This window comes from Sinocyclocheilus anshuiensis, unplaced genomic scaffold, assembly GCF_001515605.1.
Source record: "Sinocyclocheilus anshuiensis isolate Anshui unplaced genomic scaffold, SAMN03320099.WGS_v1.1 scaffold2, whole genome shotgun sequence".
In the NCBI taxonomy this organism is placed as follows: domain Eukaryota; kingdom Metazoa; phylum Chordata; class Actinopteri; order Cypriniformes; family Cyprinidae; genus Sinocyclocheilus; species Sinocyclocheilus anshuiensis.
The window spans coordinates 986,660-1,002,028 of record NW_015542337.1 but is presented as its reverse complement, the minus strand read 5'-3'; the positions used below and the strand labels follow the sequence as shown (position 1 = coordinate 1,002,028).

The following is a 15,369-nucleotide window of genomic DNA, read 5'->3' as shown; positions in this document are numbered from 1 at the left end:
ACAGGAGCGGCTTGACTGAAGAGATGCGCATGAAAATCGCATTCGATTTTTTGCACAGCCCTATGTCAAGGTTTCCCAAACTGGGGTTCGTAAATGAACTCCAAGCTAATAATTAATTAGATAAAAAAATGTCAAATTATAATTAATTTTAAGATAACATCAATTAAAATAAAACACTTACTAAAAAATGTCATACTTTATTTGTTTTATTTGTTTATTAACCAACGTCAGAGAACCATGGACATGCAAATGTGATACTTAATAAATATTTATTTTAAAATCTCAGGGGTACTTCAAGTAAATATGTTACGTTCAGATGACAAAAAGGTTTGGGAATGCCTGCATTATATGTAAATAAGAAATAACATGAATTTGTGCCCTTTAATGTGTTTGAAAAGCCTTCAAAAGACATAGTAATACATGGTTAAATAACCTACTGAGTGGTTATTCAAATTAAAAATAATGTGTTCATCAGTAGTTGATGCAATGTTGAAACACTTCTTAAACCAGAAATGATTCTTGTAAATCCAGTGGTCAAATACTGCATAGCCACCTGACCGGTGACTTGTCTTTGTGTGAATGTCCACCAAACTGAAAGACTCTACGACGGTATATAAGCGGTAGGCTATTTTAGAAAGGAACATTTAAAAGATGAAAAAGAGGAATTAGGGAGAATCAATAAATCATGAATAATTTATTGATGTTGCGTGAATCTGTAATCATGTAATCAATAAAAAAGTAACTGTAGTCTGATTACGAGTATTTTAAAATGTCTTTTAATCTAATTACAAATACTTAATTTTTAGAATCTGATTATGTAATCCAGATTATATGTAATCAGTTATTACCCAGCTCTGGCCAAGTCAACATTTCTTATTTTCATTTAGTTTAAGTACTAAAATAAACTGAGCAAAATAAACTAAAACGAATTACCAAAACTAATAAAAACTAACTAATTCTAAATATTAAGAAAACATATAATAGTATTTCTGTCATGAAAACTCTCGGAGGGATTGGCATGGTAATGTACATGACAATGTTAATGTATTTGGTCTTAGCGGAATAGATCTGCTACGCTGCTGCTGCTGCTGCTGCTGCAGAGCAAGTACTGAGACTTGCTACTGCCAATACATCCACAAGAAATACTGCTGCTGCACATATAACATATGTGAATAACCCACATAGCACACATGATCACCCCAAAGCAGATCTATACAGGTGGAGCTGGGGAAGGTGGAGGGTTTTTTTTTAAGTGTGCTGCAACTGCTACCACAAGCATTAGCCAAATATTTGAATGTTGAGCAGAGAGCTCATTGGCTACGATACAGGAGAGAACCAATCAGCTGTGACATGTGATAATGATGTCATTATGTCATACTGAGTTAGATCTATCGGACTGCGTCATCTAGAGTTTCATGCCAGAACTTTGTATTTCAATGATACTAGAATAACTGATTCTAGGTAAAGGTGACTGCATATTTATATGTAAAAATGTATAAAAATGAATAAGGCAGCTAATCAAGTAGGTGAGAGAAAATCATGATAGCAAAAAAGACAGGACTATAAAAAAGGATTAAGAAATGGAGAGAAAAAAGACCTGAGGTGATGTGCAGAGATTCATCTGAGTCTGCAGGACGTCCCTCAGCTGTTCCACTGACTGCTCCAGCCTGCTGTAGTCCTCCCACGCTCTCTCCATCTCCTGAACAATACAAATATATGAACAATTAAAGCTTTTTCTACACCAACAACCAGTTTACTTATTACACATTACATTAAATATGATGTTACCCGTGACCCCTATGACAAGCGATTTGGAGAATGGATGTATATTATATTATATGGATGAATGGAGATGGGAAGCACTGTAGGTCTACATCCCATAATATACTCACCGTTGAAACTCTAGAAATGTCAGCTCGAATATGCACCAGGTCCTCTTGAAGAAGTCGCTGCTGGTAGGCGATCTTCTCAGCATGAGCCGGCTGATCCTTGTACCGCTCCATCTGCTGGTGGGACACATCCAGAACAGACTCAAGCTTGTCCTAGAAAGAAAGAACAAAGATAACAACACTGACATACCCAGAACAACAAGATCAAAATAAAAGTCAAATTTGCCTCACCTTATCATCCTTAAGTCCACTGAGTCTGAACTCAAGCTCTTGCAGTATTTTGTCTTGTTCACACAATCGACTCAGTGTCACCTGCAGTAGCAAACAGAGCATTATGGACCAGTTCAGACCAGGAAATTGAGCTAAATAATATGAAATAATTATGTTTTGTGCATAGCAATATGTAATTAAAGAGTAAGACACTGATTTGTCCTTTATACTCACATCTACATCACTTTCTGCCACCTTCACTGGCTTTGCCGGCCGTCCTTTCAGACTCTCTGTCGCACTCACCTAATAAACAATTCACAGATAAAGCCTCCTTGTCTTAGAGCTCCAGAGACAGAAACACATCTATTTATTCAACACAAGCAAAGCAAGACCAACACTATACAATGGACACTGTATTGAAAGTCACAGTGAGAAGCTTTGAGACAGTATTCTTCATTTCTAATGCACATATGTAGGAGCTGAAGCTTTCTGGAAGCACAATGGCAGGATGGTGTCTGTCTCACTTGATCTTCATGCCAACAGAATACAGCTGTGGGACATAAATGCAATGTCTAAAATAAAGCCTCCACAGAAAACGCTGCATGGTAAACTCATAAAAGAAACCAAAGCTCTGGACAACAATGAACTGGACAGTGTGGGGGAGGAACTAACTAAAATAGCAAAGCTACAACTTAGCTTAGCTGGTTTCAAATTTACATTATTTCACACACAGCCTTGCAACCAAGCGAGAAGTGTCAAACTTAAATGTCTCTTTCTAATCAAATAGTAATTGGTAGGCCAATTTAAATAATCTGGATGATTCATTTAAATGAAATTAGCATTTAGCATTTTATGTATTCTTTTTGTAGTGATATGCAGTTATTAGTATAATATTTTTAGCAATAAAAAGCAAAGAAATTATTTTAGCACTGTTTTTGATTTAGTTACACTGCTTTTCAAAAGTTTTGGAGTCAGTACGATTTTTTTATTTTTATTTGTTTTTGTTTTTGAAAATGTTATGCTCACCAAGGCTGCATTTATTTGATCAAAATGTAGCCTAGTAAAACAGTAATACTGTGAAATATTATTACATTTTACAATTTAATTTAAAAAATTTTTATTTAAAGCTGAATTTTCAGCAGCCATTACTCCAGTCTCACATGATCCTTCAGAAATCATTCTAATATGCTGATTTCTTATTATTAACAATGCTGCAAACAGTTCTGCTACATAATATCTTTGATATATTCTCAGGATTATTTGATGAATAGAAAATTCAAAAGAACAGCAATCATTTGTAACATTATAAATGTGTTTACTGTCACTTTTGGTCAATTTAACGCACTTAAATCTTGCGCAAATCTTACTGACCCCAAACTTTTGAATGATAGTGTATAGAAATTTCAGTGTTGTTTAATTGTATTGTTTTAAATTAAGTTGGATGCTGTTAGCCTAATTTATATTATTTATCATTATACTATTATATTACTTATTGATTTTGTGCCAGATTACTCTTGCTCTTTTTAACTATATCATATTATCTGATAATTATACAGTGGGTACGGAAAGGTTTTATTTTTTTACCTGCATGTCATGTGCAACGTCAGAAACGTCAGAGAACCATGGACATGCAAATGTGATACTTAATAAATATTTATTTTAAAATCTTTCAAGTAAATCAAAGAACCGTGAACTTGCAAATGGGATACTTTATTGTTAAAATATTTATTTTAAAATCTCATAGGTACTTCAAGTAAATATATTAGGTGAAAGTGTATCAGATGACTAAAAAGTTTGTGTATTTGTGCATTTTAATGTGTCTGAAAGACAAAAGCCTTCCAAAGACATAGAAATACATGGTAAAATAACGTGGTTATTGGTTATTCAAATAAAAAATAATGTGTTCATCAGTAGTTGATGCAATGTTGAAACACTTCAGAAATGATTTAGGTTATTTTAGAAAGGAACATTTAAAAGATGAAAAAGAGGAATTAGGGAGAATCAATAAATCATGAATAATTTATTGATGTTGCGTGAATCTGTAATCATGTAATCAATAAAAAAGTAACTGTAGTCTGATTACGAGTATTTTAAAATGTCTTTTAATCTAATTACAAATACTTAATTTTTAGAATCTGATTATGTAATCCAGATTATATGTAATCAGTTATTACCCAGCTCTGGCCAAGTCAACATTTCTTATTTTCATTTAGTTTAAGTACTAAAATAAACTGAGCAAAATAAACTAAAACGAATTACCAAAACTAATAAAAACTAACTAATTCTAAATATTAAGAAAACATATAATAGTATTTCTGTCATGAAAACTCTCGGAGGGATTGGCATGGTAATGTACATGACAATGTTAATGTATTTGGTCTTAGCGGAATAGATCTGCTACGCTGCTGCTGCTGCTGCTGCTGCAGAGCAAGTACTGAGACTTGCTACTGCCAATACATCCACAAGAAATACTGCTGCTGCACATATAACATATGTGAATAACCCACATAGCACACATGATCACCCCAAAGCAGATCTATACAGGTGGAGCTGGGGAAGGTGGAGGGTTTTTTTTTAAGTGTGCTGCAACTGCTACCACAAGCATTAGCCAAATATTTGAATGTTGAGCAGAGAGCTCATTGGCTACGATACAGGAGAGAACCAATCAGCTGTGACATGTGATAATGATGTCATTATGTCATACTGAGTTAGATCTATCGGACTGCGTCATCTAGAGTTTCATGCCAGAACTTTGTATTTCAATGATACTAGAATAACTGATTCTAGGTAAAGGTGACTGCATATTTATATGTAAAAATGTATAAAAATGAATAAGGCAGCTAATCAAGTAGGTGAGAGAAAATCATGATAGCAAAAAAGACAGGACTATAAAAAAGGATTAAGAAATGGAGAGAAAAAAGACCTGAGGTGATGTGCAGAGATTCATCTGAGTCTGCAGGACGTCCCTCAGCTGTTCCACTGACTGCTCCAGCCTGCTGTAGTCCTCCCACGCTCTCTCCATCTCCTGAACAATACAAATATATGAACAATTAAAGCTTTTTCTACACCAACAACCAGTTTACTTATTACACATTACATTAAATATGATGTTACCCGTGACCCCTATGACAAGCGATTTGGAGAATGGATGTATATTATATTATATGGATGAATGGAGATGGGAAGCACTGTAGGTCTACATCCCATAATATACTCACCGTTGAAACTCTAGAAATGTCAGCTCGAATATGCACCAGGTCCTCTTGAAGAAGTCGCTGCTGGTAGGCGATCTTCTCAGCATGAGCCGGCTGATCCTTGTACCGCTCCATCTGCTGGTGGGACACATCCAGAACAGACTCAAGCTTGTCCTAGAAAGAAAGAACAAAGATAACAACACTGACATACCCAGAACAACAAGATCAAAATAAAAGTCAAATTTGCCTCACCTTATCATCCTTAAGTCCACTGAGTCTGAACTCAAGCTCTTGCAGTATTTTGTCTTGTTCACACAATCGACTCAGTGTCACCTGCAGTAGCAAACAGAGCATTATGGACCAGTTCAGACCAGGAAATTGAGCTAAATAATATGAAATAATTATGTTTTGTGCATAGCAATATGTAATTAAAGAGTAAAGCCATGTGATAATGATGTCATTAGGTCAGATTGAGTTAGACCTATCGGACTGCACCATCTAGAGTTTCATGCCAAAACTCTGTATTTCTGTCATGAAAACTCTCGGAGGGATTGGCATGGTAATGTACATGACAATGTTAATGTATTTGGTCTTAGCGGAATAGATCTGCTACGCTGCTGCTGCTGCTGCTGCTGCAGAGCAAGTACTGAGACTTGCTACTGCCAATACATCCACAAGAAATACTGCTGCTGCACATATAACATATGTGAATAACCCACATAGCACACATGATCACCCCAAAGCAGATCTATACAGGTGGAGCTGGGGAAGGTGGAGGGTTTTTTTTTAAGTGTGCTGCAACTGCTACCACAAGCATTAGCCAAATATTTGAATGTTGAGCAGAGAGCTCATTGGCTACGATACAGGAGAGAACCAATCAGCTGTGACATGTGATAATGATGTCATTATGTCATACTGAGTTAGATCTATCGGACTGCGTCATCTAGAGTTTCATGCCAGAACTTTGTATTTCAATGATACTAGAATAACTGATTCTAGGTAAAGGTGACTGCATATTTATATGTAAAAATGTATAAAAATGAATAAGGCAGCTAATCAAGTAGGTGAGAGAAAATCATGATAGCAAAAAAGACAGGACTATAAAAAAGGATTAAGAAATGGAGAGAAAAAAGACCTGAGGTGATGTGCAGAGATTCATCTGAGTCTGCAGGACGTCCCTCAGCTGTTCCACTGACTGCTCCAGCCTGCTGTAGTCCTCCCACGCTCTCTCCATCTCCTGAACAATACAAATATATGAACAATTAAAGCTTTTTCTACACCAACAACCAGTTTACTTATTACACATTACATTAAATATGATGTTACCCGTGACCCCTATGACAAGCGATTTGGAGAATGGATGTATATTATATTATATGGATGAATGGAGATGGGAAGCACTGTAGGTCTACATCCCATAATATACTCACCGTTGAAACTCTAGAAATGTCAGCTCGAATATGCACCAGGTCCTCTTGAAGAAGTCGCTGCTGGTAGGCGATCTTCTCAGCATGAGCCGGCTGATCCTTGTACCGCTCCATCTGCTGGTGGGACACATCCAGAACAGACTCAAGCTTGTCCTAGAAAGAAAGAACAAAGATAACAACACTGACATACCCAGAACAACAAGATCAAAATAAAAGTCAAATTTGCCTCACCTTATCATCCTTAAGTCCACTGAGTCTGAACTCAAGCTCTTGCAGTATTTTGTCTTGTTCACACAATCGACTCAGTGTCACCTGCAGTAGCAAACAGAGCATTATGGACCAGTTCAGACCAGGAAATTGAGCTAAATAATATGAAATAATTATGTTTTGTGCATAGCAATATGTAATTAAAGAGTAAGACACTGATTTGTCCTTTATACTCACATCTACATCACTTTCTGCCACCTTCACTGGCTTTGCCGGCCGTCCTTTCAGAGTCTCTGTCCCACTCACCTATTAGACAGTTCACAGAAAAAGCCTCCTTGTCTTAGTGCTCCAGAGACAGAAACACATCTATTCAACACAAGCGAAGCAAGACCAACACTATACAATGGCCACTGTACTAAAAGTCACAGTGAGAAGCTTTGAGACAGTATTCTTCGTTTCTAATGCACAGATGTAGGAGCTGAAGCTTTCTGGAAGCACAATGGCAGGATGGTGTCTGTCTCACTTGATCTTCATGCCAACAGAATACAGCTGTGGGACATAAATGCAATGTCTAAAATAAAGCCTCCACAGAAAACGCTGCATGGTAAACTCATAAAAGAAACCAAAGCTCTGGACAACAATGAACTGGACAGTGTGGGGGAGGAACTAACTAAAATAGCAAAGCTACAACTTAGCTTAGCTGGTTTCAAATTTACATTATTTCACACACAGCCTTGCAACCAAGCGAGAAGTGTCAAACTTAAATGTCTCTTTCTAATCAAATAGTAATTGGTAGGCCAATTTAAATAATCTGGATGATTCATTTAAATGAAATTAGCATTTAGCATTTTATGTATTCTTTTTGTAGTGATATGCAGTTATTAGTATAATATTTTTAGCAATAAAAAGCAAAGAAATTATTTTAGCACTGTTTTTGATTTAGTTACACTGCTTTTCAAAAGTTTTGGAGTCAGTACGATTTTTTTATTTTTATTTGTTTTTGTTTTTGAAAATGTTATGCTCACCAAGGCTGCATTTATTTGATCAAAATGTAGCCTAGTAAAACAGTAATACTGTGAAATATTATTACATTTTACAATTTAATTTAAAAAATTTTTATTTAAAGCTGAATTTTCAGCAGCCATTACTCCAGTCTCACATGATCCTTCAGAAATCATTCTAATATGCTGATTTCTTATTATTAACAATGCTGCAAACAGTTCTGCTACATAATATCTTTGATATATTCTCAGGATTATTTGATGAATAGAAAATTCAAAAGAACAGCAATCATTTGTAACATTATAAATGTGTTTACTGTCACTTTTGGTCAATTTAACGCACTTAAATCTTGCGCAAATCTTACTGACCCCAAACTTTTGAATGATAGTGTATAGAAATTTCAGTGTTGTTTAATTGTATTGTTTTAAATTAAGTTGGATGCTGTTAGCCTAATTTATATTATTTATCATTATACTATTATATTACTTATTGATTTTGTGCCAGATTACTCTTGCTCTTTTTAACTATATCATATTATCTGAGTGAAAAATTTAAGGGGGTCTGAATACTTTCCGTACCCACTGTATAATTGAAAACTGCCCCCATCAATGTAGTTGGCTACTTTTTGTTAGCAGCTTGTAGTGAAGCTAGTAAGTTTTCTGAATAATTGTTTCAAGAGGAATTAAGAATTTAAGAAGTATTTTCCCCAACACTGATACTGGAGGTCGTAAGGGACGTTTCAGAGGAATATTCTACTGCTACAACATACAGATCATCTAGAAAGCTACACATAATTACTAGACATCAAATTAATGAGATAAATAGTTTGCTAAAGAAAGAAACAGAATGCATTGGTGAATCAGCTGGCTAAATTTGAATCATTCCCTGCACATGCACTGAGCTTGCCCATCCCATCCAGACCTGCTGTCTCATTGACCCAATCACACATACCCACAGCACAACATATCACTCACAAAAGGCAGGGAAGATAGGCATGCCAGGCTTGTGCCAACACAAAGCTATGTGCACCGTGTAAAGCAATGGGAATGCGGACACTCTGGATGCCGACAGTGCTTACGTTCCAGAGTGGTCTCAAACCCCCCGCAGTGCAGGTTTGTAACACACTGTGAACCATGAGGATCAATGGCTCTAAACTTTTCATCTGTGGCAAACGGAGATAGACAGTTATAGTCAAAGGAGGACCAGCCTTATATACGCTTCGACTGGATCATTACTATTACCATTACCATTCTATAATTCCTGATTATGCCACAAAGTTAGCATACTAAATATAATCAATTTCTGAAATAAAGCAAATGCTTGATTCCTCGCCCCAAGTGAGCTTTCTGTGCTGTGTTAGTGTGTTAATACAGAAGGTTTAAGAAGAAGGTAAGACAGGAATAAGAGAGACAGAAATGGAGAGGTCCCACCTTCAGATCTAAATATTCCAGGTCCTTCTTCAAGTCCATGTATGTGTCATCAGCCTGTAAGTAGCAGGAAACATTTCAATTGGCACTCTTCTACTCTTTAATTAACACTAATGAGTTGTTTTATCTATCCACCACACACTTTAGTGTAACACTGCACTAGCACTGAAGCAATAGCTGGCTATGCACCTGGTGTGCCAGCTTTGGGACAAACTACACATATCACACTACTGGCTCGATACCACATACTCCTTTGTTGAACATTGTTCGCATTTACATGCAAGTGACAGCTATACACACTACCGCTCAAAAGATTGGGGTTGGTAAGATTTTTTAAATGTTTTTAAAAGAAGTCTGTTATGCCCAATGGCTGCATTTATTGGATTAAAATACAACAAAAACAGTAATAATGTGAAATATTTTTTCTAATTAAAATAGCTGTTTTCATTTTTAATATATTTGAAAATGTAATTTATTCCTGTGATGGCAAAGCTGAATTTCACTACTCCAATCTTCAGTGTCACATGATCCTTCAGAAATCATTTTAATATGCTGATTCCGTGATTAATTAATTAGTTAAAGCTGCAGTCCGTAACTTTTGGTGCTCTAGCGGTTAATAAACAGAACTGTGAGCATCTTGCGGAAGAACATTGTAGCCGGAGCTACTTCTCTCTGTTTATGTCTATGACAAATCACGCAGGTACTGGGCTACTCCGCAGCGGGACCGACCCGAACCAGTCTGAAATAGTCCAAATATAAACACTTATTATAGCTGTACCGTAGTGATCCAGGACAAGCCAGTTTGGAAAATGAATTCATGGTGTACTCGCTTATTATATAAATTTTGAACACAAAAAAGTTACGGACTGCAGATTTAATTAATTATATTTTTTTTTAGAAAGCTCAAAACAAAAGTGTTTATTTCTTTTGCAACACTATAAATGTCTTTCCTCTCACTTTTGATCAGTATAATTAATTTCATCATCAGTTGCCCTCACCCCATACTTTTGAACAGTAGTGTAAATTTACTTGAGAAGCAATGTTTTGTAAGATATTAAGAAATTACACTATATTTCATAGAACATACTAAGTTTTCTCCCTTTTCCCTTTGGCAGCAAATAGTTTGTTTTAAGCATAAACCTAAAAGTATGTTTTAACCCTTAACCTAAGCATAAAACAAAAATAAGTCTTAATTAATATATTATGTGATTTCACTTCTCAAGTAAATTTATGTTTGTTTTAGGGATGTTTATATTTTTTACAGGAAAACAAAACAAAAGTATAGATTAAGAAAGTGATTATTCTGAGTGTGTTACATTGACATTAGGTTGGAAACAAAAGAATATTTGGTAATATTTTACAACAAGGTTTCATTTGTTAACATTAGTTAACCACATTAGATAACATGAACTAACAATTAAAGGGATAGTTCACCCAAAACCGAAAATTCTGTCATTATTACTCACCCTCATGTCATTCCAAATCCGTAAGACCTTTGTTTATCTCCAGAACACAAATTAAAATATTTTGATGAAATCTGAGAGCTTTCTGACCCTGCATAGACAGCATTGCAACTACCACGTCCAAGGCCCAGAGAGGTAGTAAGGACATCATTAAAATAGTCCATGTGACATCAGAATGTGAAAGCCCGCAGGTGATGGAGATTTACCGCTGATTACAGAACCGGCTTTACTGATAAGATGCGCGTTAAATATCGCATGCGATTAATCGTGCAGCCCTAATAACAACTTTATTTAACAATTTCTTCTCTTTTGTGTCAGTCCTCGGCACGCGTTCACAAGTTCAGGGGTTCACGAGACGCATGCTTGTGGTGCTGCTGACACAGGAGCCGGGATTCTGACGCAGAATGTCCATCTCTCTTAGTTCATCATCTGTATATTCTGGTTTAAATAAGTCAGAGAGGATGACTTGAGAGATGGACATTCTACGCCAGAACGCCAGCTCCTGCATCAGCAGCACCACAAGCATGCGTCTCGTGAAACACATGCTCGTCAACATATAACACTATAATAATACTATCTACACTACAAAAGTTTGGGGCTGTCTGCATTTATTTATTCAGTACAATACAGTAAAAACAGTAATATATTATTAGAATTCAAAATAACTGTTTTTATTTTAATATATTTTAAAATGTAATTTTATCCTATGATGGCAAAGCTGAATTTCCAGCAACCATTACTCCAGTCTTCAGTGTCACACGATCTTTCAGAAATCGTTCCGGACATCATTAAAATAGTCCATGTGACATCAGTGGTTCAACCTTAATTTTATGAAGCTACAAGAATAAATTTTGTGTGCAAAGAAAACAAAAATAACAACTAGGGCTGCACGATTAATCGCCTGCGATATTTAACGCGCATCTTGTCAGAAAGCATGGAGATTTACCGCTGATTACAGAACCGGCTTTACTGATAAGATGCGCGTTAAATATCGCATGCGATTAATCGTGCAGCCCTAATAACAACTTTATTTAACAATTTCTTCTCTTTTGTGTCAGTCCTCGGCACGCGTTCACAAGTTCAGGGGTTCACGAGACGCATGCTTGTGGTGCTGCTGACACAGGAGCCGGGATTCTGACGCAGAATGTCCATCTCTCTTAGTTCATCATCTGTATATTCTGGTTTAAATAAGTCAGAGAGGATGACTTGAGAGATGGACATTCTACGCCAGAACGCCAGCTCCTGCATCAGCAGCACCACAAGCATGCGTCTCGTGAAACACATGCTCGTCAACATATAACACTATAATAATACTATCTACACTACAAAAGTTTGGGGCTGTCTGCATTTATTTATTCAGTACAATACAGTAAAAACAGTAATATATTATTAGAATTCAAAATAACTGTTTTTATTTTAATATATTTTAAAATGTAATTTTATCCTATGATGGCAAAGCTGAATTTCCAGCAACCATTACTCCAGTCTTCAGTGTCACACGATCTTTCAGAAATCGTTCCCTTATGCTGATTTGGTGCTCAAAAAACATTTGTATTATTATCATTGTTGAAAAATTACTTCTGTGGAAACCGTGATACATTTTTCCATGATTCTTGGATTAATAAAATCCATAGAATCCAATAGATAGATAGATATTATTATTATTATTATTTTACTTTCTTCTTATTAAAGTTACAAAAGTGATTAAGTCAAGAGCAGTGAGAGATTTTCTCTCACTGTTGCTTGATTAATATGAATGGCAGACAGGACGAATATTAAGACAGCTTTCCCTTTAAGACCGAAGTCCGGATCCAATATACTGTTACAAATGCGTTTTCTTTTTCAGCTGTTTACTCTCTCTTAAGACCTAAATCACTTTGTTTATGAGAATACTTGCAAAGTCGGTGATTCTGACGCATATAAGTGTGTTTATGAGTGTGTTTACTCATGAACGCGTGCCGAGGACTGACACGGAAGAGAAGAAATTGTTCAATAAAGTCATTATTATTTTTGATTTCTTTGCACACAAAAAGTATTCTCGTAGCTTCATAATATTACGGTTGATCCACTGATGTCACATAGACTATTTTAATGATGTCCTTACTGCCTTTCAGGGCCTTGAACATTTCAGTTGCATTGCTGTCTATGCAGGGTCAGAAAGCTCTTGAATTTCATCAAAAATATCTTAATTTGTCTTCTGAAGATGAACAAAGGTCTTATCGGTTTGGAACGACATGAGTTTAAATGTGAGTTTAAATGTTCTACAGCATTTATTAATCTTTATTAATGTTAATCTCAACATTTACTAATGATCAAATGTTGTATCTGTTATCATTAGTTAATGCACTGTGATGTGAACTAACATGAACATTAACATTTTTATAAACTAACACTTCCAAAGGTTAATAAATGCTGTAAAAATATATTGCTCATTGTTAGTTCATGTTACTTAATGCAGTAACAAATGAGACCTTATTGTAAGGTGTTACTGAATATTCGTTTAACTTTACCTCAGTCCTTGACGCCAACGCATTCAGTACAAACCAAAGCAATTACACTTAGAGCAACACACTTCTGCACACATATTATTACTACCAATAACAAAGCATGATTATCATGACGTTACTGTTGAAATAATCTAGGCATATCCTACAACAGATCAAACCAGAACTTTAGATAATGTTTCATGGGGACCACAGACTCCAGCGTACACCTACTCCATGAAAGCAAACATTTTTGATCTTTGTATTTTCAAACTTTGGAGCAACAGCAAAGCATACTCATGTAGTATGCATAATGCCTCAGACCGATTGCATATACAATTCATGCCGATGGTGGGACAGCCAGATACAGCCCCTAAGCATGACATGCCATGCTACGCTACAATACAAAGAAGCATCATGTAACAAAGCCAAGGGAGCTACAGAGAGCCAGGCGGGTAAATAACAGCAGCAGAGGCACGCTAGTAATGAGAGGTGCTAGCTAAGCAGGCCGAGCCCTGACCTTCACCCGAGACAACTGCTGGAGGTGGGCCAGCGCATTGTTGCGCACACCTGCCATCATGGCCTGGTGTCTCCGTAACTGGATGAGGAGAAGGGTGAGCTCCTCCGGCTGGACCACAGGTTGTGAGGGTACGATCAAGGCAGAGAGAGAGTTGTGTGATCAGATTATTTACACAAATGCCCATTGCAGCCATGAAAAGAAGAGGACTGGCTCCACCAGCAGAGGTTTTTTGGGTGTCATTCATTTTATGCCACTTTGATTGCTGATATCTTATAGACTCATTAATAGCGGCGCAAAAGAGACGAACTAAACTGTAAAATTTAATGTAAAAGTATTTGTAATTGCTTAATATTTTTCCAAAGTTGTGTGGAAAAAAATGTCTTACTGTTTTTCCATGCAGGCTGGGTGCACTGACTGTATGTGTGATGTAGCTGGATGGAGGCATTGAGCGTCTTTCTATTGTGGCCGACTGCAGAATGATAAAAAAAATGAAAAGAGATCAACACATTTAAATATATTTCATCAAAAACACATGCTCATCAACATATAACACTATAATAATACTATCTACACTACAAAAGTTTGGGGCTGTCTGCATTTATTTATTCAGTAAAATACAGTAAAAACAGTAATATATTATTAGAATTCAAAATAACTGTTTTTATTTTAATATATTTTAAAATGTAATTTTATCCTATGATGGCAAAGCTGAATTTCCAGCAACCATTACTCCAGTCTTCAGTGTCACACGATCTTTCAGAAATCGTTCCCTTATGCTGATTTGGTGCTCAAAAAACATTTGTATTATTATCATTGTTGAAAAATTACTTCTGTGGAAACCGTGATACATTTTTCCATGATTCTTGGATGAATAAAATCCATAGAATCCAATAGATAGATAGATAGATATTATTATTATTATTATTATTATTATACTTTCTTCTTATTAAAGTTACAAAAATGATTAAGTCAAGAGCAGTGAAAGATTTTCTCTCACTGTTGCTTGATTAATATGAATGGCAGACAGGACGAATATTAAGACAGGTTTCCCTTTAAGACCGAAGTCCGGATCCAATATACTGTTACAAATGCGTTTTCTTTTTCAGCTGTTTACTCTCTCTTAAGACCTAAATCACTTTGTTTATGAGAATACTTGCAAAGTCGGTGATTCTGACGCATATAAGTGTGTTTATGTAATCGTTCAAAGTCAATAAAGCGGGGGAAAAAATGCTTACGTCTTTTAAAGGAGAGCTTTAAACCTTACAGCCAGACATTTTTGCTCCTTGAAAATGTTTACAAGCTTAGTGTCATTAGGGTCATGTCATAGTGATATATATTTTTTTTTTACAAAAATTAAATACTAATTTTATTCAACAGGATGCATTACATTAATATTTAATATTTTATCCATGCAAAATGAATCAGCACAAATATTTTAAACATTGATAAAAATAAGAAATGTTTCTTGAGCACCAAATCAGCATATTAGAATGATTTCTGAAGCATCATGTGACACTGAAGACAAGAATAATGGCTGCTGAAAATTC

At 35.8% G+C, this 15,369-nt stretch overlaps 1 protein-coding gene and 1 long non-coding RNA gene across 2 annotated transcripts in view; both read right to left on the bottom strand.

Moving 5' to 3' along the window:
- LOC107691135 (pleckstrin homology domain-containing family A member 7-like) overlaps positions 1 to 15,369 on the bottom strand; it is a 124,973-nt gene that overhangs the window by 11,647 nt on the left and 97,957 nt on the right. Inside the window, exons 12-19 of the mRNA XM_016489620.1 lie at positions 14,208 to 14,291; positions 13,823 to 13,930; positions 9,360 to 9,413; positions 9,008 to 9,091; positions 2,334 to 2,402; positions 2,121 to 2,201; positions 1,893 to 2,042; positions 1,598 to 1,699 (exon numbers count right to left, since the gene is read on the bottom strand). Coding sequence (XP_016345106.1) covers positions 1,598 to 1,699; positions 1,893 to 2,042; positions 2,121 to 2,201; positions 2,334 to 2,402; positions 9,008 to 9,091; positions 9,360 to 9,413; positions 13,823 to 13,930; positions 14,208 to 14,291 — 732 coding nt within the window. The remainder of the gene's footprint in view (positions 1 to 1,597; positions 1,700 to 1,892; positions 2,043 to 2,120; positions 2,202 to 2,333; positions 2,403 to 9,007; positions 9,092 to 9,359; positions 9,414 to 13,822; positions 13,931 to 14,207; positions 14,292 to 15,369) is intronic.
- Positions 5,028 to 5,626, bottom strand: LOC107691137 (uncharacterized). The gene is made up of 3 exons (XR_001634515.1): positions 5,546 to 5,626; positions 5,318 to 5,467; positions 5,028 to 5,124 (listed from the first exon to the last, which is right to left on the bottom strand). It is a non-coding gene; the product is annotated as an uncharacterized LOC107691137 (long non-coding RNA).